Source organism: Oncorhynchus keta, chromosome 17 (genome assembly GCF_023373465.1).
Source record: "Oncorhynchus keta strain PuntledgeMale-10-30-2019 chromosome 17, Oket_V2, whole genome shotgun sequence".
NCBI classification, from domain to species: Eukaryota; Metazoa; Chordata; class Actinopteri; order Salmoniformes; family Salmonidae; genus Oncorhynchus; species Oncorhynchus keta.
In genome coordinates this window covers 48,463,343-48,487,481 of record NC_068437.1, presented here as the reverse complement: position 1 = coordinate 48,487,481, position 24,139 = coordinate 48,463,343, and the positions used below count along the sequence as shown (strand labels likewise).

Genomic DNA, 24,139 nt, shown 5'->3' with positions numbered 1-24,139 from the left:
AGACGAGGATGATGTCTGATCACACCTCTTCAACATTCACTGTTCTGCAGAAGGATGGTCTGAACACACCTCTTCAAACTGTCCTAGACGAGGATAGTCTGACACAAGACAAAATGAGGATAGTCATAATTACACCTCTTCAAATTGTCTAACTGATCATTTAATTTGTTTTTACACCTCTTCAAACTGTCCTGCAGTATGTTCTGACTGGTCTCCACCTATTCAAACTGTTCTGCAGTTTTGAGTTTTGTCTGACTTTTCTTCAAACTGTCCTGCAGATGGGGATTTCATTTCTGGGGGATTCACACCTCTTCAAACTGTTCTGCAGACATAATGGTCTGATCACACCTCTTCAAACTGTCCTGCAGACGAGGATGGTCTGATCACACCTCTTCAAACTGTTCTGCAGACGAGGATAGTCTGATCACACCTCTTCAAACTGTCCTGCAGACGAGGATGGTCTGAACACATCTCTTCAAACTGTCATCCTGGGATTTATCACACCTCTTCAAACTGTTCTTAAAATAGTCTGATCATCTTCAAACTGTTCTGCAGAGGGATGGCTGCATTTCAAACTGTCCTGCACACTGATCACACCTTTCAAACTGTTCTGCAGAAAGATCACACCTCTTCTGTCTGCATTTACCCTCTTCAAACTGTTCTGCAAAAAAAAAACCTCTTAAATAGACGAGGATGGTCTTATCACACCTCTTTGTCCTGCAGACGAGGATGGTCTGAACACCTTTCAAACTGTTCTGCAGACGAGGATGGTCTGATCACACCTCTTCAAACTGGCAGACGAATGGTCTGGCACACCTCTCAAACTGTTCTGCAGACGAGGATGGCCTGATCACACCTCTTCAAACTGTCCTGCAATCCAGGGTTAGTCTGATCACACCTCTTCAAACTGTTTTAAACATCTCTTCAAACTGACCTGCAGACGAGGATGGACACACTGCTTCAAACTGACTGCAGACGAGGATGCCACACCTCTTCAAACTGTTCTAAAGGATTAATCTTCAAACTGTTCTGCAAAATGGTCTGATCATTTTCAAACTGTTCTGCAGACGAATGGTCTTCACCATCTAGCCAATTTTGACTGTTCTGGATGTGGATAGTATCACACCTCTTCAAACTGTTCTGCAGACGAGGATAGTCTGATCACACCTCTTCAAACTGTTCTGCAGACGGGAAAACATATGTTTCCTATGCCAATTGTAACGTCGTCGGTGGAAGGTGAGGACCAAACGCATTTTAACTGAACATTAAAAACCAGGCTGGTTTTTACATTTAAAAACAACTCAAGGGTGAAAACAGGCTGCCTGGTTTCTCAATCAGGGACAACGATTGACAGCTGCCCCTGATTGAGAACAATACCAGGCCAAACAGAAATACCAAATCATAGAAAAAAAGAACAGACTGCCCACCCAACTCACGCCCTGACCATACTAAAACAAAGATATCACAAAGGAACTAAGGTCAGAACTTGACACCAATAAAGCACCTTACATTTAAATTGATTCCCCCAAGAGAAAGGCTGCATTGCAAACACTTAAAAGTCACACCCTCTCCCCTCAAATTAAGTGGACACTTCTGATGATGTATCATGGTGTCTGACAAGTTGACACTTGCAGGGCAAGGGAATAATAAATTCATTTTAAATGGACTGCTTTTGCCCCGGAAATGTATTACTTCATTCATCCTACGGTTGTTTTCAGTCAATTGGAACCAAAGGTAGAACACAAATGACAATATCTTGGCTAAAGAGGAAATCGATTTTATAACTAATCTGAATATATCAGGTAAATCGAAAATTGCAATGCATAAGTGTGATGTCAGGGTATATGTGCAAGACAACATTTCCAAATGCTAACCAAACAAAAACATAATTACTTTCACAATTTCTAACTTATTTACATTTGTTTTTACTTACACTTACTTGTATGTTGACTTCTCCATATTAATGTTGGTTTTGAGTTTTGTCTGACTTTTCTTAGCGGATGGGGCATTTCATTTATGGGGCATTTCAGGACCCGGATTTGAACATAATTGTACACTTTTAGGTGAAAGATGGCTGCTTTTGGCTTAATTACATTAGTTGTTTATACACATCCTGGTTTAAAATCAAAAGGAATTCCACAGGAAATCAAAAGCACACCCTCTTCCATTTACCCTCGGTCTATGCAAAAAAAAAAAACCTTTTAAATACAGGCCAATAAAGTTACAAGCGCCATGCTCTACCAACTGAGCTACAGAAGGATCTTTGCTTCTACTGGGGATTGCCAGTATGGGTGAATGTTGGCTTCAGATTCTCAGTGGCCTATACATTGCATCAGCAATCCAGGGTTAGTATACATAATTGTTTTAAACCTAACCTTAGACACACTGCTAACCTCATGCCTAACCCTAAATTAATACCAAAAAGCACATTTTTGTTTTCATGAATTATTACCATCTAGCCAATTTTGACTGTGGATGTGGTATATAGTGGAAACCCAAATGTAGCTGAAAACAGCAGTCGGGGGCATGGGAAGGTTCAGCCAAACCACTTCTGCATATTTAAAGTAGGCTGGTTTTTACATTTAAAAAATGGTTGTAATCAGAAGTCCTCATTGACCTGAAATAACATGGTATATTTGAAAAGCCTTGTTACAGCTCATAAACTGGCACACTGCTGCCACCTGTTATCCACTATTCACATTGCACAATGCCATTTGATCTGTGTGATTACAGGGATTTTGGGTTGTAATGATGAATAGATAATTCAGTCCAAAAGAACACAAAGACAATATAAAGAGGAAACGATTTATATTAAATATAAAGTAAAACAGTGAAATCGAACCCTGGTATATTAAAATGCTTCAAGCTAAACAATGATAGAAAAGTATTGAGAGGGAGTACAACATCCTCAAACCTCCGGAATAAAAATCAACGTAACAAGCAATATATTAACATTAATAAACAAACATTTTAGGTGAATGCTTTTGACGATTTGTTTAGTACTATCCCAAGAGAAACAGGAAATCAGCTGTCAGGGTCTATCACATCAGGCCAATAAAGTATATCTTTGATTGTTTGTTCTTTCTTTCTTTACATCTCCTTCTCTATCTCTGTTCCGTTCTCTTCGTTCAGGGGATAGGGACTTAGGTCCAGCGTCAGCATGCGGCTGAACATGCACTCGTTAAACTGAGAGAAAAAGAAAGACAGTTAAGTCACAGGGACTGATATCCTCGCCTCCTTCTCAAGACACATTGGAGGAAAGCACCCTAGGTTCTTCTTTGGTGTTTTGGGAAGATGCAAAAAGGGCAGCAGAACCAAGAAAGATGGTCTGGAATAAAGGTGTTTTGGTACTGTACCTCAGGGTAGACCCCCAGCAGAGCGTCAGCTCTAGAGTAGAACTCCTCCTTCAGAGAGATGACGATGATCTGGAGGCTCTCTCTCGACTGCTCCCTGATAAAGCTGGTCACCTGCATCCACAGAGACAGACAGGTCAGCTGTATTGCCATATTCGTAGCTACAGCCCATATTTAATCCCAATTAAAATGTCAACTTGCTTTGCCAATATTGGTGTTGTCCAGGGCTGCATCAACCTCATCCAGGACAAAGAACGGAGCTGGACGGAAGCTGATTGAGAAAACACAAACACCAGACAGTGGTTCAGTGCTGTAGGGTACCCTAGTGGTTAGAGCGTTGGACTGGTAACCGAAAGGTTGCAAGTTCATATCCACGAGCTGACAAAGTACAAATTTGTCGTTCTGCCCCTGAACAGGCAGTTAACCCACTGTTCCTAGGCCATCATTGAAAATAAGAATTTGTTCTTAACTGACTTGCCTAGTTAAAATAAAAAATAAATAAAAATACTGATGGGCATATCTCATGTCTGCTGTGTGTGTTAGCTGTGTAAAGCCAACACGAGAGCAGCGATGGCCTTCTCTCCTCCAGTAAGGTTGTCCACAGCCATGAACTTCTCTCTCCCTCTCTCTCTCTCACCTATGTATGGCAAAACCAAAGCCAAGGCAGCGATGGCCTTCTCCCTTCCACAGGCTGTCCATGGCCATGAACTTCTCTCTCTCTCTCACCTGTGTATGGCAAAACCAAAGCCAAGGCAGCGATGGCCTTCTCCCCTCCAGACAGGCTGTCCACAGCCATGAACTTCTCTCTCTCTCACCTGTGTATGGCAAAACCAAAGCCAAGGCAGCGATGGCCTTCTCCCTTCCACAGGCTGTCCATGGCCATGAACTTCTCCTTCCACCTGTGTATGGCAAAACCAAAGCCAAGGCAGCGATGGCCTCCACAGGTTGTCCATGAACTTCTCTCTCTCTCTCTCTCTCTCACCTGTGTATGGCAACCAAAGCCAAGGCAGCGATGGCCTTCTCCCCTCCACAGGCTGTCCATGGCCATGAACCTTTTCTCTTTCTCTCTTACCTGTGTATTGCGAACACCAGAGCCAGGGCAGCGATAGCCTTCTCTCCTCCAGACAGGTTGTCCATGGCCATGAAGCGTTTCCCAGGAGCAATACAGTTGTAATTGATGCCATCCAGGTAGGGCTCATCTGGGTTCTCAGCACTCAGAATGGCCTGGAGGAAGCAGCACACATTCAGGCATATACACACCCGTACATTACACCAGGGTTTGTACAGACAGTGGTGAGTCAAATTCAAGGACTTTTTCAAGCACTAATATTTATTTTCAAGGACCATCAATTTGTAATACTTCCTATTATGCAATTGTTTCTAGTCACAACCAGATGGCTGTATATCGCCACAACCTCATGAAAACAACGAACTAACTTACTAGTCATCACTACCTTAGAAGTGCCTCTCAATGATACGTGTTTCACTACTTATTTATTACATACAGGAGTGGTAAGTCAGTAATGATGGTGTTGTAATTTGAGTAGTGATGAGCTGAATTTTGGGACACGCCTACTGGTGAACACATGTCCTATTCACATTACTACACAATTCCAACTTAATGACCCTATTTATTGGCCATTTGGGAATCTACTACTTAAGGAGTTCCCATATATGCTGAGCACTTGTTGGCTGCTTTTCCTTCACTCTGCGGTCCAACTCATCCCAAACCATCTCAGTTGGGTTGAGGTCGGGTGATTGTGGAGACCAGGTCATCTGATGCCGCACTCCATCACTCTCCTTCTTGGTCAAATAGCCCTTACACAGCCTGGAGGTGTGTTGAGTCATTGTCCTCTTGAAACACAAATTATAGTCTCACTCAGCGCAAACCGGATGGGATGGCGTATCGCTGCAGAATGCTGTAGTAGCCATGCTGGTTAGCTGTGCCTTGAATTCTAAATAAATAATTGGCAGTGTCACCAGCAAAGCAACCCCACACCATCACACCTCCTTCTCCATGCTTCACAGTGGGAACCATACATGCAGAGATCATCTGTTCACCTACTCTGCATCTTACAAAGACACAGCGGTTGGAAACAACATTTTCAAATTTGGACTCATCAGACCAAAGGACAGATTTCCACCGGTCTAATGTCTATTGCTTGTGTTTCGTGGCCAAAGCAAGTCTCTTCTTATTGTTGGTGTGATAAATAAAAGATCCCAAAAATGTTCCATTAGCACAAAAGGCAGGATTGTATCTACAATTGCCCAGCATTTTAGCTATCAATGTGACATTTGGCTGTGCCTAATCAGCCAGTTCTGTCACTGCCTGGCTCAGTGGCAGTGTGGGTTGAACGAGTGAGCTCACCTGGCAACCACAGCCTGAAACACGTGAAGAAATCAAACTCAGTAGTCTGCCTGGAAATTAATTTGCAAGACCAATACATTTTTCTGATATTTTTCAGAAATGTATTTGCTCATGTTCTCCTCTCATTTGAATTGACGTACTTTTGAAGTACCTACTTGAGAAAATGTCAGATTTTCAAGGTACTCCAAATTGAAGTACTTTAAGCATCTCAAGCACCTTTTGCAGACCCTGTTACACACACACATTACAAACACGACACATACTACACATCCACAAACCTGATAAGTGCGTCTATTACACAGTAGTATGAAGATTGCTTTCAGGTGTGTGTGTACAAGTGTTTCTGTATGAGTAAAGCCTTCACACCTGAGCGCTGGTGTTCCTGCACAGTTGTTTGTAGATCTGGTCGATGACGACAGAGACGTGTTCAAAGCACTGACTGAAGAGTCTGAAGCGTTTGGCTTTAACTTGCTCAAACTCCTGGTTACTCCTTCTGGCTGCCTTGGTGCTGGCATCAAACGCTGGAGCACACAGAGGGAGACAAAGGCAATCAGATGAACATCATTGAGCCATACACACACACACACAGATATGTATTGCACCATTAACTTTAAGGGACCACAACAGAAAAAAGTGATTCGCTTTATTGTGTTATCCCTGTCAAGTTTTTAAAATGTATGGAACCTCACTGAATATGGCTTTTTTTAACTGGCTATTTAAAATGTATGTCGATCAAAGATCTTTAGGCACTAAAAAGTTAGGTCCCGCCGTGGTATTGGGAGAAGAAATGCTGCAATGCATTTGAAATATGCCACTCTAGCATCTTAAAAGTTTGTCACTAAAACCTGTTTCCTCTGGGTTTTAACTTTTTAGGGCCCTCAATGGGTTCCCACAATACACTCGCCAATACAAGTAAAGCGATAGCGTTTGTGTATTGAGGTGTGTGTCGCCACTATACAGTTGGTGTATAGAGGTGTGTGTCGCCACTATACAGTTGGTGTATTGAGGTGTGTGTCGCCACTATACAGTTGGTGTATTGAGGTGTGTCCACTATACAGTTGGTGTATTGAGGTGTGTGTCGCCACTATACAGTTGGTGTATTGAGGTGTGTGTCGCCACTATACAGTTGGTGTATAGAGGTGTGTGTCGCCACTATACAGTTGGTGTATTGAGGTGTGTGTCGCCACTATACAGTTGGTGTATTGAGGTGTGTGTCGCCACTATACAGTTGGTGTATTGAGGTGTGTTTCTGCACTTTGTACCGTCCACCACCCCCTGGAATTTGTCCTTGACCACCCTCATTTTCTCCAGGGCTTTAAGGTTGGGGGCTGTGGAGCGCTGTAGGACCCCCTCTAGAGAGGACACTGTCTCCTTAAGACGCTCTACCTGGGGGTCCACCTCCTCCTCTGCAAGATCCTGTTGGACATAAAGACACACACAGGTTTGGACAGCATAACGTTAGATACATAACTGTCCTCTGGGGTGAATATAGTACATTAACTGTATGATATTGATCAGTTCTTAAAGCTAAGAGACTGAGAAGGGATACTGTATTGAGTGATGATTGATTAATGAGGTCTACCTTCAGCTCAGCTCCCAGGCCAGAGTAGTCGATGACCATCAGCGCCTCTCTCTCGTAGATGTCCATAGTGGTGCAGGTGCTCTCTGTGAGTGACTCTGAGTCCAGCTGGCAAGGCAAGATCAGTCAATCAGACATAAGAGAGAGAGAGAACTTTATTCTCCCCCGATAGTGAATTTTAATTACACATATGAGAGGTAAACAACTGTACATCCAAGTACACAATACACATTCAGTACAAGGAGAACGTGAACACGGCCCGTCATCTGGGCAGGTCCTGGATTTTACAGCCCTACTGTACACTACCCTGGTCTATGCCCCCCCCTCACTCTGTCTCTGATAGTGGAGGCTACTGAGGGGAGGAAAGCTCATAATAATGGCTGGAACAGAGCAAATGGAACTGCATCAAACATATAAAAAACATTTATTTCGCTCCAGCCATTATTCCCCAATTAACATTCTACCAACCTCCTGTGGTCTCTAGTCTGTCCTACCTGCACCTCACTGATCTCGTCCAAGCTGCCAGACAGCAGCGTGATGGGCAGGCCCTGGATCTTACAACCTAGCAGCAGGTTGTGTTTCCAGATCCTCAACTGCTCCAGGGCTGTCTCAGCTGAGATAACCTCCCTTTGCAGCTTCACCTGCTCTCTGGTGGGGAGAAGGGTTAGACAATGGAGAGGGGACAGAGAAAGGAAGAAGAGAAGGGGGAGGGAGATAAAGAGAAAACAGAAAATGAAGAGGGATCGGGCGGAGAGAGGAGAAGATCAGCTTTTAGAGAGGGCGATGAGACCAGTGAAGTGACCTGCAATCGATTTGATACACTGGACAAAAATAACTGACGGTAGAACAGCCACAGTCAGTAGTACCTGGAGCTCTCCTGAAGGCTCTTCATCGTTTGGTCCACCTGGGCCTTAGAGTCAAAAGCCTGGGTCTTCTTCCCCAGCAGATGATTCTTCAGATCCAACACTTTAGATTGACTCTCTTCCATCACCACCAGCAGCTTCTCTTCCTCCTAGTGGAGACACAAGAGAACAACACAACACTGGGATTACATTCTGTGTGATTTTAGAGGAGGATTTGAGAAGCTGATGGGAAAAGGGAAGGAAGGGAGGTATGAAGGGACAAGAAAGGAGATAACATGAGAGGGAAGTTGAGAAAAGGAGAGAACGGAGGAGAGGAGGTATGTTTTGCCTGCTTCTGTTCTTCCACTCTGCACTGCTCCATGGCGATGGTCTCCTCTAGTTTCTTCATCTTCTTCCTCTGCTGCTCCAGTTGACCCTGTTCATACTCCAACTGGGCCTTCAGACAGGTCCGCTGAGACTCAAACTCCAACCTGGGAGAGGGGTGGGAAAAGAGAGGGGGGTTGATTATACTCAGGCAGTGACAGAAAAGAGATGTGGGAGAGGAGATGGCCAGAAAAAAATATTATAATATTTGCGAACAATACACAGTGCATTCGGAAAGTATTCAGACCCCTTGACTTTTGCCACATTTAGTTACGAGGCACAGAACTGGAGAATAGTACCAAAACATTTAAGAACGAAGTGTCCTCCGTTCTTTAATGGAAGAAGTTTGGAACCACCAAGACTCTTCCTAGAGCTGGCCGCCTGGCCAAACTGAGCAATTGGGGCAGAAGTGCCTTGGTCAAGGAGGTGACCAAGAACCCGATGGTCACTCTGACAGAGCTCCAGAGTTCCTCTGTGGAGATGGAAGAACCTTCCAGAAGAACAACCATCTCTGCAGCACTCCATCAATCAGGCCGTTATGGTAGAATGGCTAGACAGAAGTCACTCCTCAGTAAAAGGCACATGACAGCCCACTTAGAGTTTGCCAAAAGGCTTCTCAGACCATGAGAAACAAGATTCTCTGATCTGATAAAACCAAGATTGAACTCTTTGGCCTGAATGCCAAGTGTCATGTATGGAACCTGGCTACATCCATACGGTGAAGCATGGTGGTGGTACTATTATGCTCTGGGGCTGTTTTTCAGCGACAGGGACTGCGCGACTAGTCAAGACTGAGGGAAAGATGAACGGGGTACAGTACAAAGATATCCTTGATGAAAACCTGCTCCAGAGCGCCAGGGACCTCAGACTGGGTTGAAGGTTCACCTTCCAACAGGACAATGCCAACAGGACAATGACCCTAAGCACACAGTTAACACGGAACCCAAACCGGCTGCGCGCGTGCTCCCTCGTGCGCTATTGTGCATACATTTATTTTGTCCCCCTACACCAAGCGCGATCACGACACGCAGGTTAAAATATCAAAACAAACTCTGAACCAATGACATTCATTTGGGGACAGGTCGAAAAGCATTAAACATGTTTGGCAATTTAGCTAGTTAGCTTGCACTTGCTCGCTAATTTGTCCTTGGATATAAACATTGAGGTATTTTACCTGAAATGCACAAGGTCCTCTACTCCGACAATTAATCCACACATAAAACGGCCAACTGAATAATTTCTAGTCATCTCTCCTCCTTCCATCGGACCGAGGCTCTGCATCTGTCCTCGTGCTCCTAGACCTTAGTGCTGCTTTTGATACCATCGATCACCACATTCTTTTGGAGAGATTGGAAACCCAAATTGGTCTACACGGACATGTTCTGGCCTGGTTTAGATCTTATCTGTCGGAAAGATATCAGTTTGTCTCTGTGAATGGTTTGTCCTCTGACAAATCAACTGTAAATTTCGGTGTTCCTCAAGGTTCCGTTGTAGGACCACTATTATTTTCACTACACATTTTACCTCTTGGGGATGTTATTCGAAAACATAATGTTAACTTTCACTGCTATGCGGATGACACACAGCTGTACATTTCAATGAAACATGGTGAAGCCCCAAAATTGCCCTCGCTAGAAGCATGTGTTTCAGACATAAGGAAGTGGATGGCTGCAAACTTTCTACTATTAAACTCGGACAAAACAGAGATGCTTGTTCTAGGTCCCAAGAAACAAAGAGATCTTCTGTTGAATCTGACAATTAATCTTAATGGTTGTACAGTCGTCTCAAATAAAACTGTGAAGGACCTCGGCATTACTCTGGACCCTGATCTCTCTTTTGAAGAACATATCAAGACCATTTCGAGGACAGCTTTTTTCCATCTACGTAATATTGCAAAAATCAGAAACTTTCTGTCCGAAAATGATGCAGAAAAATTAATCCATGCTTTTGTCACTTCTAGGTTAGACTACTGCAATGCTCTACTTTCCGGTTACCCGGATAAAGCACTAAATAAACTTCAGTTAGTGCTAAATACGGCTGCTAGAATCTTGACTAGAACCAAAAAACTTGATCATATTACTCCAGTGCTAGCCTCTCTACACTGGCTTCCTGTCAAAGCAAGGGCTGATTTCAAGGTTTTACTGCTAACCTACAAAGCATTACATGGGCTTGCTCCTACCTATCTCTCTGATTTGGTCCTGCCGTACATACCTACACGTACGCTACGGTCACAAGACGCAGGCCTCCTAATTGTCCCTAGAATTTCTAAGCAAACAGCTGGAGGCAGGGCTTTCTCCTATAGAGCTCCATTTTTATGGAACGGTCTTGCCTACCCATGTCAGAGACGCAAACTCGGTCTCAACCTTTAAGTCTTTACCGAAGACTCATCTCTTCAGTGGGTCATATGATGAGTGTAGTCTGGCCCAGGAGTGGGAAGGTGAACGGAAAGGCTCTGGAGCAACGAACCGCCCTTGCTGTCTCTGCCTGGCCGGTTCCCCTCTTTCCACTGGGATTCTCTGCCTCTAACCCTATTACAGGGGCTGAGTCACTGGCTTACTGGGGCTCTCTCATGCCGTCCCTGCAGGGGGTGCGTCACCTGAGTGGGTTGATTCACTGTTGTGGTCATCCTGTCTGGGTTGCCCCCCCCCCCCCTTGGGTTGTGCCGTGGCGGAGATCTTTGTGGGCTATACTCAGCCTTGTCTCAGGATGGTAAGTTGGTGGCGGAAGATATCCCTCTAGTGGTGTGGGGGCTGTGCTTTGGCAAAGTGGGTGGGGTTATATCCTTCCTGTTTGGCCCTGTCCGGGGGTGTCCTCGGATGGGGCCACAGTGTCTCCTGACCCCTCCTGTCTCAGCCTCCAGTATTTATGCTGCAGTAGTTTATGTGTCGGGGGGCTAGGGTCAGTTTGTTATATCTGGAGTACTTCTCCTGTCCTATTCGGTGTCCTGTGTGAATCTAAGTGTGCGTTCTCTAATTCTCTCCTTCTTTCTTTCTCTGAGCCCTAGGACCATGCCCCAGGACTACTGACATGATGACTCCTTGCTGTCCCCAGTCCACCTGGCCATCTGGAGGACCTGAGCCCTCCAGGACCGTGCCCCAGGACGACCTGACATGATGACTCCTTGCTGTCCCCAGTCCACCTGACTGTGCTGCTGCTCCAGTTTCAACTGTTATTATTATTCGACCATGCTGGTCATTTATGAACATTTGAACATCTTGGCCATGTTCTGTTATAATCTCCACCCGGCACAGCCAGAAGAGGACTTTCCACCCCACATAGCCTGGTTCCTCTCTAGGTTTCTTCCTAGGTTTTGGCCTTTCTAGGGAGTTTTTCCTAGCCACCGTGCTTCTACACCTGCATTGCTTGCTGTTTGGGGTTTTAGGCTGGGTTTCTTTACAGCACTTTGAGATATCAGCTGATGTACGAAGGGCTATATAAATAAATTTGATTTGATTCCAGGCCTTTTCATCTTTGAATTCATATGGTGATTGGCATCTACACTTTCACCACAACGATAGGCAAAACATTTTGTCTTTCAATCACCCACGTGGGTATAACCAATGAGGAGATGGCACGTGGGTACCTGCTTCTATAAACCAATGAGGAGAGGCAGGACTTGCAGCGTGATCTGCGTCAGAAATAGGAATTACTTCTATTTTAGCCCTTGGCATCGCAGACGAGCAGTGTGTGTGCAATAATTGAATAACATGGATTTGCAACGCTCGCGCACGCGACGTGTCCGGTCTGTTCAGCATGTAAGACAACACAGGAGTGGCTTCGGGACATTTCTCTAAATGTCCTTGAGTGGCCCAGCCACAGCCCGGACTTCAATTCGATCAAACATCTCTGGAGAGACCTGAAAATAGCTGTGCAGCGACGCTTCCCGTGCAACCTGACATAGCTTGAGAGGATCCGCAGAGAATAATGGGAGAAACTCTCCAAATACAGGTGTGCCAAGCTTGTAGCATCATACCCAAGAAGACTCGAGGCTGTAATTGCTGCTAAAGGTGCTTTAACAAAGTACTGAGTAAAGGGTCTGAATACTTATGTAAATGTGATTTTTCTATTTTTTTTATCTTTAATACATTTGCTAAAATTTCTAAAAACCTGTTTTTGTTTTGTCATTATGAGGTATTGTGTGTAGATTGAGGGGATTTTTGTATTTTTTTTAATACATTTTAGAATAAGGTTGTAATGTTACAAAATGTGGAAAAAGTCAAGGGGTCTGAACACTTTCCGAATGCACTGTACACCGTATAAGAACAAGCATACTGTACAATCAGTCCATATAAACTTGTTAGCATCATCGTTCCATAGACCATATGTAATGTGAGGAGGTCCAGTCCAATACCGTTTCCTGTCTACATCCTGCTGCTGTTTGAGATGCTCCTGTTCATACTCCCTGATGTTGGCCACTCCTATCTCAGCACAGAAGTCTGAGAACACCACGTCCTCCATCTGAACACAGAACAATAACAACATGACCACGAACCTGGTCCCCCTAGACATAGTAGGCAGAACGTTCCTACTCTATGGCAGTGACATACTACAAATATTTGGTAGTGCGGCAGGTAGCCTAGCGGTTAGAGCGTTTGGCCGGGAATCAAAAGGTTTGAATCCCCAAGCCGACAACGTGAAAAATCTGTTAATGTGATCTTGATCCAGGGCACGTTGTTCCTGTAAATCTCTCTGGATAAGAGTGTCTGCTAAATTATGTGAAAGTATAGTCCCATGTGGCTCAGTTGGTAGAGCATGGCACTTCCCACTTTGAAGTGTTGGGATCAATTCCCACTTGACTTCAACATGTGTCTACTTTCTTCTTTTCCAACAAGAGCATAGTAGGCCATCAACAGTTTTTCAGTCTTGGGCCGATGTTTTCGAGTTTTTAAAATGTATGCACTCACGACTGTAAGTCTCTCTGGATAAGAGCGTCTGCTAATTGATGTAAAACCTTTGGTGTTGTTTGTGTTAGCTATGACACGCCACTAATAACAGGTGTCTGCTATTTAGCGGATGCTCTTATCCAAAGCGACTTACGATAGAAATTAGAGTTAAGTGCCTTGCTCAAGGGCATATCGACAGTTTTTTCCCCCTTAGCCGTCTCAGGGATTCAAACTAACAACCTTTTGGTTACCCAATGCCCAATGCTTTTAACCGCTAGGGTACCTGCCAATTTAGACATTATTCTAAAAATTCTTGGTAGCAGTGCATCCTGACCTGGTTGATCCTGTCTTGGAGCCTCTTCATCTCCAGCTCCTTGATATCCATGTTCTCTTTCTGCATCTCCAGCTGAGACTCCACGTTGGCCAGCTCAGCCTCCAGGCGAGACATCTCCTGAAGGGAGACATGAGACGTGCGCGACATGGGCCACAGATTGAGAAAACTCTTATAGTATTGAGAGACTTACAGTAGAGCGCAAGCATACATTTTCAAAACTCAAAAACATCACCCAAGCTGAAAAACTGTTGATGGCTTACTATGCTCTTTTTGGAGTAAAAATAAGTAGACACATGTTGAATTCAAGTAGAAGTGGTGGTTTGCAGATGGTGTAGTCAGAGTAAGTTACAGTAACAGTGTTAGTGTAGTTTACCGCGTGGCAGTTGGGAATGCTCTTCTTGCGGAGGGTGTCCAGTTCTGTGTGGGAGTACTTCAGACGGGTCTGAACACCCTGAGCCTGAGACTGGATCTGTTTCAGCTCAGGCTCCTTACGCTTCAGCTTCACCAGACCCTGTCACATGACACATGAAGTGGAAATAAAGGACTGTATCAGATAATTGGTCAGAAAATTGACACTCCTTGAACCAGAGAGAATAAGTTTGCGGTTTTGCAGTGCATATTATAGAATCGAGACTTACAATAATAAAAAATGTATTAGATTCCCAGACTTTAAAAATCTAGATTCTGAAAGTGTGCAAAGACCCAGACTCACACGTAGCTCTGCAGTCAGCTGTTCTTTGAGCTCCTTCAGCTTGGTCATGTCCTTCTCGTCCCAGCGCCGGGCCTTGCTCCGCAGGTGGCTGGAGCCCCCAGAGATCACCCCTGACTTGGAGAACATGGTACCATCCAGAGCCACCGTCTGGGGGAAAATATCGAGGTGGGTGCTACCACAGTAAAGTGGATGGGGGGGGACTCTGACTGGCTGGCTGGTTGACTGACTAATTGTGCATGTTTGAGATTGTCTACTGTACATTGCAGTCGGACTGCGCAGAATTACTGATCTATATATCTCCTTGAATCCCATAGCCCTCAAACAAGCTGAATGACTGACTAACTCACCTTGAGTCGCTCAGGCCCGTCGAAGGCGATGGCTCTGGCCTCTTTGAGTGTCTCACAGACCAGAGCGTTGCCACACACAAACTGGATGACTTTCTTCAGCTGAGGAGCGGTAGGGGAACACTGCACCACGTCCACCATCATCTTAGCTCCACGCACCCCGCGCAGCCGCTCATTCAGAGGGCTCACCTGGGAAGGGACAGGGAGGTGGGACAGCCTCAGTGAGGTTTGTGTGTTGGGTGTGTTAATCAAAGCCTCTTTTGTTAGTTTTAGGTAGTTCTGGTTGTGTTTCTCCATCCCCCATCCCTCAGCTTTATAGCAAATGTAGCGGAGCTGCCGTTTTTGTTGTTTTTTAAATTAAGGAGAAGGCCTACAAACAATCTCAACTTCTTTGTCCACTGACTCACGTCCAGGTAATCTATGGGTAAGAAGGTTTCTGGTTCGGCCCTCTCCTCTTTGACAAAGCGGATGCAGTCCCGAGCCACCTTCTCTGACGACACTACTATGGCGTTCATGTAGCGTCCAAACACCTTGGTGACGGCCAGCTGGTACTTCTTATGGATGGGGCTGCACAGGTCCACCAGACGACCAAACTGGGAAATAGAGGAACAAATACACCCTGGCAGAAATCTTCCTCTGGATGCTGACAAAGATCTTGGAAGATCCTACGAGACCTTTAGATAGATCTTACTGGATACTAGTAACAGGATCTTAAAATATCTCAAGATTCTACGAGATCCTAAGCAAGATTGCTACCAAGGCAATCCCTACAAGCTCACATTCAAATGACTGCAATAAGGGATGAGGGGGGAGGAGGGGGTGCACTATGGAAGATGATATTTTCCCAGTTTGATCTAATGAGGTGTTGGTGGCAGTGAGACAGGGATGTCTAGGGATGTCTCACCAGTGTGTCAGGGCAGAGTCTGCGGAGGTTTTCCAGGACCTCGTTGCGTTGCTGCTGCCTCTTACTCTCCTGGCTGTCCAGCCTGGCGTTCTGCAGCTCTCCCAGTACCTCCCCTAACTCCTGGTTCACCTCCTCCACCCTCACCCTCCCTCTCTGCAGTTCCGCAGACAGCACCTCCTCCTGCTGACGAGACTCCCCCAGAGAGCTCCTGAACAGAAGAAAAACAAATACAGTTTGTCACTCTTTTCCCTTCTTTCTCTCTCCTTCTCTATCTCTCTCCTCTCTCTCTCCTTCTCTATTTCTCTCCTCTCTCTCTCCTTCTCTCTCTAATTATCTATCTCTCTCTCCTTCACTCTCTCCTTCTCTATCTCTCTCTCTCTCCTTCTCTATCTCTCTCCTTCACTCTCTCCTTCTCTCTCTAATTATCTATCTCTCTCTCTCTCTCCTTCTCTAATTATATATCTCTATCTCTCTCTCCTTCTCTCTCTCTCCTCTCTATCTCTCTCCTTCTTGCTCTCTCATTCTCTCCTTCACTCTCTAATTTTCTCTCTCTCTCTCCTCTCTCTCTCCTTCTCTATCTCTCTCCTCTCTATCTCTCTCCTTCTTGCTCTCTCATTCTCTCTCTTTCTCTCCTTCTCTCTCTCAGTAGTTTAGTATGTCAGCACAGCCAAGAGAAGCTTTATAAAGAATGGGGTGCTTAACACTGACAAATGTATTTAAGTAGTGTTCTCCTTCAAAAAATAACAGCAACACATACATACAATAGGGGTGGGAATTGCCAGGGGCCTCCCAATACGACATTATCACGATACTTAGATACGATATGTATCGTGGTTCTCATAATTCTATGTATTGCGATTCGTTACTGAGTTTTTATTGCAATTTGATGTTCCAAACATATTGCTCACTATATGTCTGCTGCAGATAGACTTATAAAATGAGTTTGATCAGTCATGGAAATAAGTGCTGAAAACCTGTTGATTCAATATTTAAAAAGAAGATGGAGAACACACTATAGGATAAAAAAATTGCTGAGTTTTGGCACAGGCACAGCCGACTAGCGCTACCTAGCAAAAAATCTATTTAAAAAAAATCCTAAATACTTTGAAGTCAAAGTATATATATAATGTCCAAAATAATATTGTGATATGTAACTACAGTTGAAGTCAGAAGTTTACATACAATTAGGTTGGAATCATTAAAACTTGTTTTTCAACCACTACACAAATTTCTTGTTAACCAACTAAAGTTTTGGCAAGTCGGTTAGGACATCTACTTTGTGCATGACACAAGTAATTTTTCCAACAATTGTTTACAGACAGAATATTTCACTTATAATTCACTTTATCACAATTCCAGTGGGTCAGAAGTTTACATACACTAAGTTGACTGGGCCTTTTAAACAGCTTGGACAATTCCAGAAAATTATGTCATGACTTTAGAAGCTTCTGATAGGCTAATTGACATAATTTGAGTCAATCGGAGGTGTACCTGTGGATGTATTTCAAGGCCTACCTTCAAACTCAGTGCCTCTTTGCTTGACATCATGGGAAAATCAAAAGAAATAAGCCAAGAGCTCAGAAAATAAATTGCAGACCTCCACAAGTCTGGTTCATCCTTGGGAGCAATTTCCAAACGCCTGAAGGTACCACGTTCATCTGTACAAACAATAGTAGGCAAGTATAAACACCATGGGACCACGCAGCCATCATACCGCTCAGGAAGGAGACACGTTCTGTCTCCTAGAGATGAACATACTTTGGTGCGAGCGAAAAGTGCAAATCAATCCCAGAACAACCGCAAAGGACCTTGTGAAGATGCTGGAGGAAACAGGTACAAAAGTATATATATCCACAGTAAAATGAGTCCTATATCGACATAACCTGAAAGGCCGCTCAGCAAGGAAGAAGCCACTGCTCCAAAACCGCCATAAAAAAGCCAGACTACGGTTTTCAACTGCACATGGGTACAAAGATCGTACTTTTGGGAGAAATGTTCTCTGGTCTGAACTGTTTGGCCATAATGACTATTGTTATGTTTGGAGGAAAAGAGGGAGGCCTGCAAGCAGAAGAACACCATCCCAACTGTGAAACACGGGGGTGGTAGCATCATGTTGTGGGGTTGATTTGCTGCAGGAGGGACTGGTGCACTTCACAAAATAGATGGCATTATGAGGAGGAACAATTATGTGGATATATTGAAGCAACATCTCAAGATATCAGTCAGGAAGTTAAAAAACTTGGTCGCAAATGGGTCTTCCAAATGGACAATGAACCCAAGCATACTTCCAAAGTTGTGGCAAAATGCCTTAAGGACAACAAAGTCAAGGTATTGGAGTGGCCATCACAAAACCCTGACCTCAATCCTATAGAAAATTTGTGGGCAGAACTGAAAAAGCATGTGCAAGCAAGACCTATAAACCCGACTCAGTTACACCAACTCTGTCAGGAGGAAAGGGCCAAAAGTCACCCAACTTACTGTGGGAAGCTTGTGGAAGGCTACCCGAAACATTTGACCCAAGTTAAACTATTTAAAGGCAGTCCTACCAAATACTAATTGAGTGCATGTAAACTTCTGACCCACTGGGAATGTGATGAATGTGAATCTGAAATAAATCATTCTCTCTACTATTATTCTGACATTTCACATTCTTAAAATAAAGTGGTGACCCTAACTGACCTAAGACAGGGAATGTTTACTTTGATTAAATGTCATGAATTGTGAAAAACTGAGTTTAAATGTATTTGGCTAAGGTGTATGTAAACTTCCGACTTCAACTGTATCTATTTTTTCACTCATCAGTAACCAATAACACACCACAACTCATGACTTCTTACTTGCAGGTGTTGGTGTACTCCTCCAGTTTATCTGCTCTCCTGGTGAAGTCCCCCAGCTGAGTATGGCTGTGCTTAATGCTTACCTATATACACAGAGAAAGTCAACACCAATTTCTGTTTTCACACAAACACGCACACACACACACTCTCTAGTACCTACCTCCACTTCTTTCTTCCTCCGCTGGTCAAACTCGATTTTCTGGTGGTCAGCCTTGACCTCCCAGTGCATCTTCTTAGTCTGCTGGGACAGGAGGGCCCCCTGCTTCCTGGCCAGCTCCTTCAGCTCCTTATAGCGCTCCAACTAGACACACAGAATATACACACACACCAACTTTAAACATTTGCTATCTGAGCAGCTAACCGATCGCTGCAGCTGTACATAGTCCATCAGTAAATAGCCCACCCAATTTACCTACCTCATCCCCATACTGTTTTTATTTATTTACTTTTCTGCTCTTTTGCACACCAGTATCTCTACCTGCACATGACCATCTGATCATTTATCACTCCAGTGTTAATCTGCTAAAATTGTAATTATTCGCTACCTCCTCATGCCTTTTGCACACAATGTATATAGACTCCTTTTTCTTTTTTTCTACTGTGTTATTGACTTGTTAATTGTTTACTCCATGTGTAACTTTGTGTTGCTGTCGGTTCACACTGCTATGCTTTATCTTGGCCAGGTCGCAGTTGTAAATGAGAACTTGTTCTCAACTAGCCTAACTGGTTAAATAAAGGTGAAAAAAAAAACACACACACAAATTGCACATGGACCTAAACTACACTGAACAAAAATATAAACGTAACATGTAAAGTGTTGGTCCAATATTTCATAAGCTGAAATCCCTGGGTCGCTCCTCTTTTCAGTTCTCTGCAGCTAGCGACTGGAATGAGCTGCAAAAAACACTCAAACTGGACAGTTTCTTCATTCAAAGACTCAATCATTGACACTCTTACTGACAGTTGTGGCTACTTTGCGTGATGTATTGTTGTCTCTACCTTCTTGCCTTTGCGCTGTTGTCTGTGCCCAATAACGTTTGTACCATGTTTTGTTGCTACCATGTTGTTGTCATGTTGTGTTGCTACCATGCTGTGTTGTCATGTGTTGCTGCCATGCTATGTTGTTGTCTTAGGTCTCTCTTTATGTTGTGTTGTGGTGTCTCTCTTATTACCTGTTCCTCCTCCAGCTGTATGTCAGCGTTCCGGTCGGTCAACTCCTCCTGGGCATGTCTCTCATAGTCCCTCCAGGCCCTCTCCAGCTCCTGGAGCTCCTGATGGAACTCAGCCAGCTCCTCCTCTTTCTTGGCACCCATCCTCTGGCTCTTCTCCAGGGCCCCACGGGTATCATCTACCTTCTTTAGGTGGTGGGCCGTATTCACCTTGGCCTTGATGTACTGGGACCGACGCAGGGACAGGGTCTGCTCCTGCCCACTAGGGGAGAGGGAGAGGTTAGTTTAGTTAGTAATAAACACACACACCTCTCTCTACACACACTTCTCCCTCCTGACTCCTACCCACCGGATCTCCTTCTCAATCTGCTGCAGCTCTCTGGTAAAGCGTCCATGTTCTTTCTTCTGGGCCTTGATGCTCTGCTCCCACCCATTCAGTCCTGTCTTCTGACCGGCCACAGCCTCCTGTCTCTTCATCAGGGTCTTTGACAGGGCACTCAGGCCCTGCTGGTTGTGGTACAGCTGGAACAGGTTTAGCTGCAGCCTCCCCTGGTTCAGGTCGTCCACCAACTCCTGGTACTTCTGGGCCTGAGGATGAAGAGAGGGACAGGGTTCATTTTTTAAATGTATTTAACCTTTATTTAACTTGGCAAGTCAGTTAATAAGAATGAATTCTTATTTACAATGGCGGCCTACACCTAGGGTGTTTGTAGTGACACCTCTGGCACTGCGATGCAGTGCCTTAGACCGCTGCGCCACTCGGGAGCCTAAGAGCATATACATGAATTGAGCAATAAACATTGTGAATTGAAATTCCAAAACTTTTCCATGACTTTTAACCACATTTCCAGATTGTTGTAATGATTTAATGTGACTGGGTAAAAAGCAAGTTGTCATTTACTAACTGTTACGACAGTGTTATGTTAAGTCTTATGAGAGCTAAATGGAGAATATCCCCTCTCTGTGTTCTTATCCTACCTCCACTTTCTCTGAGGAGACCTGCTTCTTCTCTGCGGTGGCTGTCCTCTTCTTGTTGAAGTGGAACTGCGTGTCTTCTTTAGCCTTCTGCAGAGCCTCCTTCTTCCTGTCATAGTCATCAGACAGCTCCAGAGACTGGCTGATGCGCTCAAACATCTTGGTCCGCTCCTTGGGGTTCTTCATGGCGATGGACTCCACCGCCCCCTGTATGAAGTCACAGGAAATATAAAACAGAGGTCACTATTAAACTGTCTCAGAATTTCTTATGTACTTTAATGAATGGCACTGTAATTAGCTACATTATGAATTATGATAAAATACTAGCAGTTGTGTGTGTTTGCTTACCTGGAATACCAGACAGTTTCTAGCTTTAGTCACAATGCCTATCTTCTCCAGTTCCTCTGTGTACTTGGCAAGGGTGATTTGTCTGCCATTGATGCGATACTCAGAGGAGTCCCCTGGAAGATACACAACATTAGTGCATACAGTACAGTAAAGTAGCACAATCATTAGTTGAGCTACTATTTACATACACTACTGGATAAAAATGTTGCTAAATATTTGCTGAATAAGACAGACCAGGACAGAATATTTGCTGAATAAGACAGACCAGGACAGAATATTTGCTGAATAAGACAGACCAGGTCAGAAGGTAAAACAACGTTGAAAAGACATTCCAGACGTTGAAGTTAGGTTCTATTTAGGTTCTAAATTAAAGGTGAAAATGTGTATTTTCGGGATGTTTAAAATACATATTTTATAGGAAGTTGCAAAGGCGTCTTTTCCGGACATTGAAATCAGGCTCATTTTTGGTTCTGAATGAAAGTTGAAAAGATGTCATTTATAGATGTCTATGTTTGGGCCAAATCAAGGCGGGTCAAAATCAATGTCCGTGAACGTTGAAGTCAAGGCCCGTCTGGACCGCCCCAAAATCTGAACCAAACATAGATTTATACGATTGGTTCAGATTTGGTTTGGACCAGACCAAAGACCAATGTCCGTGGATGTTGAAATCAAGGCGGGTCCGGACTGCACCAAAAATGTCCGGTCCGGACCAAAAACAGACGCCCGAAACTGGGGTGTAGCCTACCATGTCAGCCTGTAATGGAATTTTATGAATGCCTATCCATGTAGTAGGCCCACAGTTTTTAAAACAGGCTGTTACATTGGCTTTGTTAGTCCTTATTCCTGTGACTAATCAATTGGGCTATTTAAGCTCTGAATATCAGCTACCCAACTTTATCAGGAGTTATTGTGAGCTTATTTGCAATGTGTTTACTCAACAGGAAATGCAGAAGTATTTTATTTTAGGCTATGATCAGCTTGTCAAAAATGGACAGAGACAAACTTGAAATCACTGATCATGACAATGGGGTGAAACTCTTGGACATTTGTGATTGTCCATTCCATATTGTCCATTTTACTTTGACCTGTCCAGTTTTTAGAATATGTTATTTGTTAACATGACAGAGCATGGTTGAATTTGATTGGGTGCCATTTGGGTTAAGCTATTTGATCAGGGAGAAACCGGTAGGCTACAGAAAAGTCCAAATACTATTTATGTTATATCCTATTTATGCTATATGATTTATGTTATTAAGATACATTTTTGACGGAATGTTGGTGGAGTGCTGCAGCAAAGGGCGGCATCAGCGATCACATTAACACCCATATGCCACTGGTTGAGAGAAATTGTCATCGTTTTAGGGCGAAATTAGGTGAGGTGTTATGTGTTGTTTTTGGGAGATGCGTCATCAACCCTGCCTAATGAATCCCTCATAAATCCTGCCTAATGAGGGCCGGCCGTGGCATGAGTCCACTAGATAACAATGTTTTCTCATATGAAATAAGTCTATAGTTACTAGCCATTCGATGCAATCCAACTCACCCGATATGCTCCTACAGAAGTTGAGCTCCTCTCCGTTGTCGTCGCAGTAGCGCATGGTGACGCTGGCCGTGGTGGACACCGGCTTGCCAATGTGGGCTCCGTGGATGAGGTCCCTGGTGTGCTTCACGCGGAGAGTCGCTGCCCGTTCCCCCATCACGAAGCTCAGGGCATCCATCACGTTCGACTTACCTATGGAAAGATGTTGCAAAGTGAAATGCCAGCAAGGTATGTATGAAACGTATTATCAGAACTATCCACTACCTGTCTGGTATTGCCAGTGAGTACACACCATGGTAAAACGCAGACAAGTTTAGCAAGCCCATATTGGGTTCATTGCAAAGCTAACGTTAGCTAGCAAGCAAGTTGATCAAGATAAAACAAAAGTTCAAGATAACTTACCGGATCCATTTGTGCCAATAATACAGTTAAACCTTTTAAAAGGTCCAATTACTTGCTTCCCTCGCCAAGACTTAAAATTATCCACATCCAACTGCTTTAGAAAACCCATTTTGGGCAGCTAGGTCGTCAAAAACAGTTTTTGTCAAGTTTTTCCTCAGAAGAGCGCCGCGGAGTGGAAGCCTTCTCCTTTGGCGGGAAACACTCAAATAATACCATTGGTAAAGGTTGCTAAATCTACATTAGAATATATTTTTGTTATAATATATAACACTTTTTTTCTTACATTATATTAATTTAAATGTTCAATATTTAATTTAATGTAATTTCTTGGCTGTGCTGTAACTGTTGCCCCTTTGCCTTGGGGCAACACTGTTGCAAGCAGTGACTAAGGCAAATCAGAAAATCTTGGTTGCAAAGACAATGGCCATTGACCACTTGGTCATTTCAAATGGCCAGGTTGAGTTGCAGATTTCCCTTCCCTGCTTTGAACATTTGTGTATTTTATTTTATTCTGTTGTATTACTTTCCTCTTGACCATAAGGCCTATCTATATATTCTGGAGGCCTTTCAATTGAGCTGAGTAAACCCACTTATCCTGCACTGGCATGTCTGGGAGAAGGACTGTTACTATCTACAGCTGATACTGAGGGAGGCGGGCAATGGCACCATCAACCATGCTATGGAAAAACAAATAGAGCTAAGACATCATGTCCATTCCCCAAAATAACTCTTGACCTATTGAATTGCACCACAATCATTGGAAAAGGGCAGTACCCCATAGATTGTGAAGCAAAAGTAGATTGTGAAGCAATACTGTCATGGGAACAATGCACCTGTTGTTGAGTATAAATGCAGGTGCTTTGAGAGCTGGCAGTAGTGGACAGGACACAGGAAGGATGAAGGTGCTGGTACTCTTTGCGCTGCTTGCAGCCGCCAATTGTGAGAAGGTCTTCATTGGGTAAATTCATCTGTTTTAAACTTTGTAAATAAATATACTTACATAAATTATGTTTCCCTTTGCAGATTAGTAGATTAAATCTGAGAGATTCTACAGTTAGTTGTACACTACAGAACACAATGCATCAATGGGCCATCACATTTTTGTATCAGGAATTTTTTTAAAGATGACTTGCAATGACATGGAATTATTTAGTCACTCTAGCCT

The 24,139-nt window shown here is 43.9% G+C and overlaps 2 protein-coding genes across 3 annotated transcripts in view; one reads left to right on the top strand and one right to left on the bottom strand.

Annotated features, from left to right (window-relative positions):
• Window positions 1–2,791: 2,791 nt before the first annotated feature.
• smc1b (structural maintenance of chromosomes 1B) lies at window positions 2,792–23,140 on the bottom strand. 2 transcript variants are annotated; one of them, XM_052466294.1, is made up of 25 exons: window positions 22,975–23,140; window positions 22,576–22,764; window positions 21,033–21,145; window positions 20,688–20,891; window positions 20,059–20,297; window positions 19,713–19,971; window positions 18,701–18,841; window positions 18,541–18,623; window positions 15,704–15,911; window positions 15,207–15,392; window positions 14,803–14,988; window positions 14,456–14,602; window positions 14,117–14,254; window positions 13,744–13,860; window positions 12,878–12,984; window positions 8,492–8,633; window positions 8,167–8,312; window positions 7,795–7,948; window positions 7,304–7,408; window positions 6,984–7,137; window positions 6,088–6,242; window positions 4,426–4,577; window positions 3,555–3,624; window positions 3,357–3,467; window positions 2,792–3,186 (listed from the first exon to the last, which is right to left on the bottom strand). In XM_052466294.1, exons 1-25 carry the CDS (start codon window positions 23,081–23,083, stop codon window positions 3,091–3,093), a joined length of 3,711 nt encoding a protein of 1,236 aa, XP_052322254.1. In that variant the 5' UTR covers window positions 23,084–23,140; the 3' UTR covers window positions 2,792–3,090. The 2 variants fall into 2 exon arrangements, with proteins under 2 accessions (XP_052322254.1, XP_052322255.1); XM_052466295.1 differs by lacking the exon at window positions 15,207–15,392.
• A 624-nt stretch (window positions 23,141–23,764) lies between these two features.
• LOC118395970 (carboxypeptidase A2-like) overlaps window positions 23,765–24,139 on the top strand; it is a 5,773-nt gene continuing 5,398 nt past the window's right edge. The window contains exon 1 of the mRNA XM_035790087.2: window positions 23,765–23,932. Coding sequence (XP_035645980.1) covers window positions 23,793–23,932 — 140 coding nt within the window. The 5' untranslated portion in view covers window positions 23,765–23,792. The remainder of the gene's footprint in view (window positions 23,933–24,139) is intronic.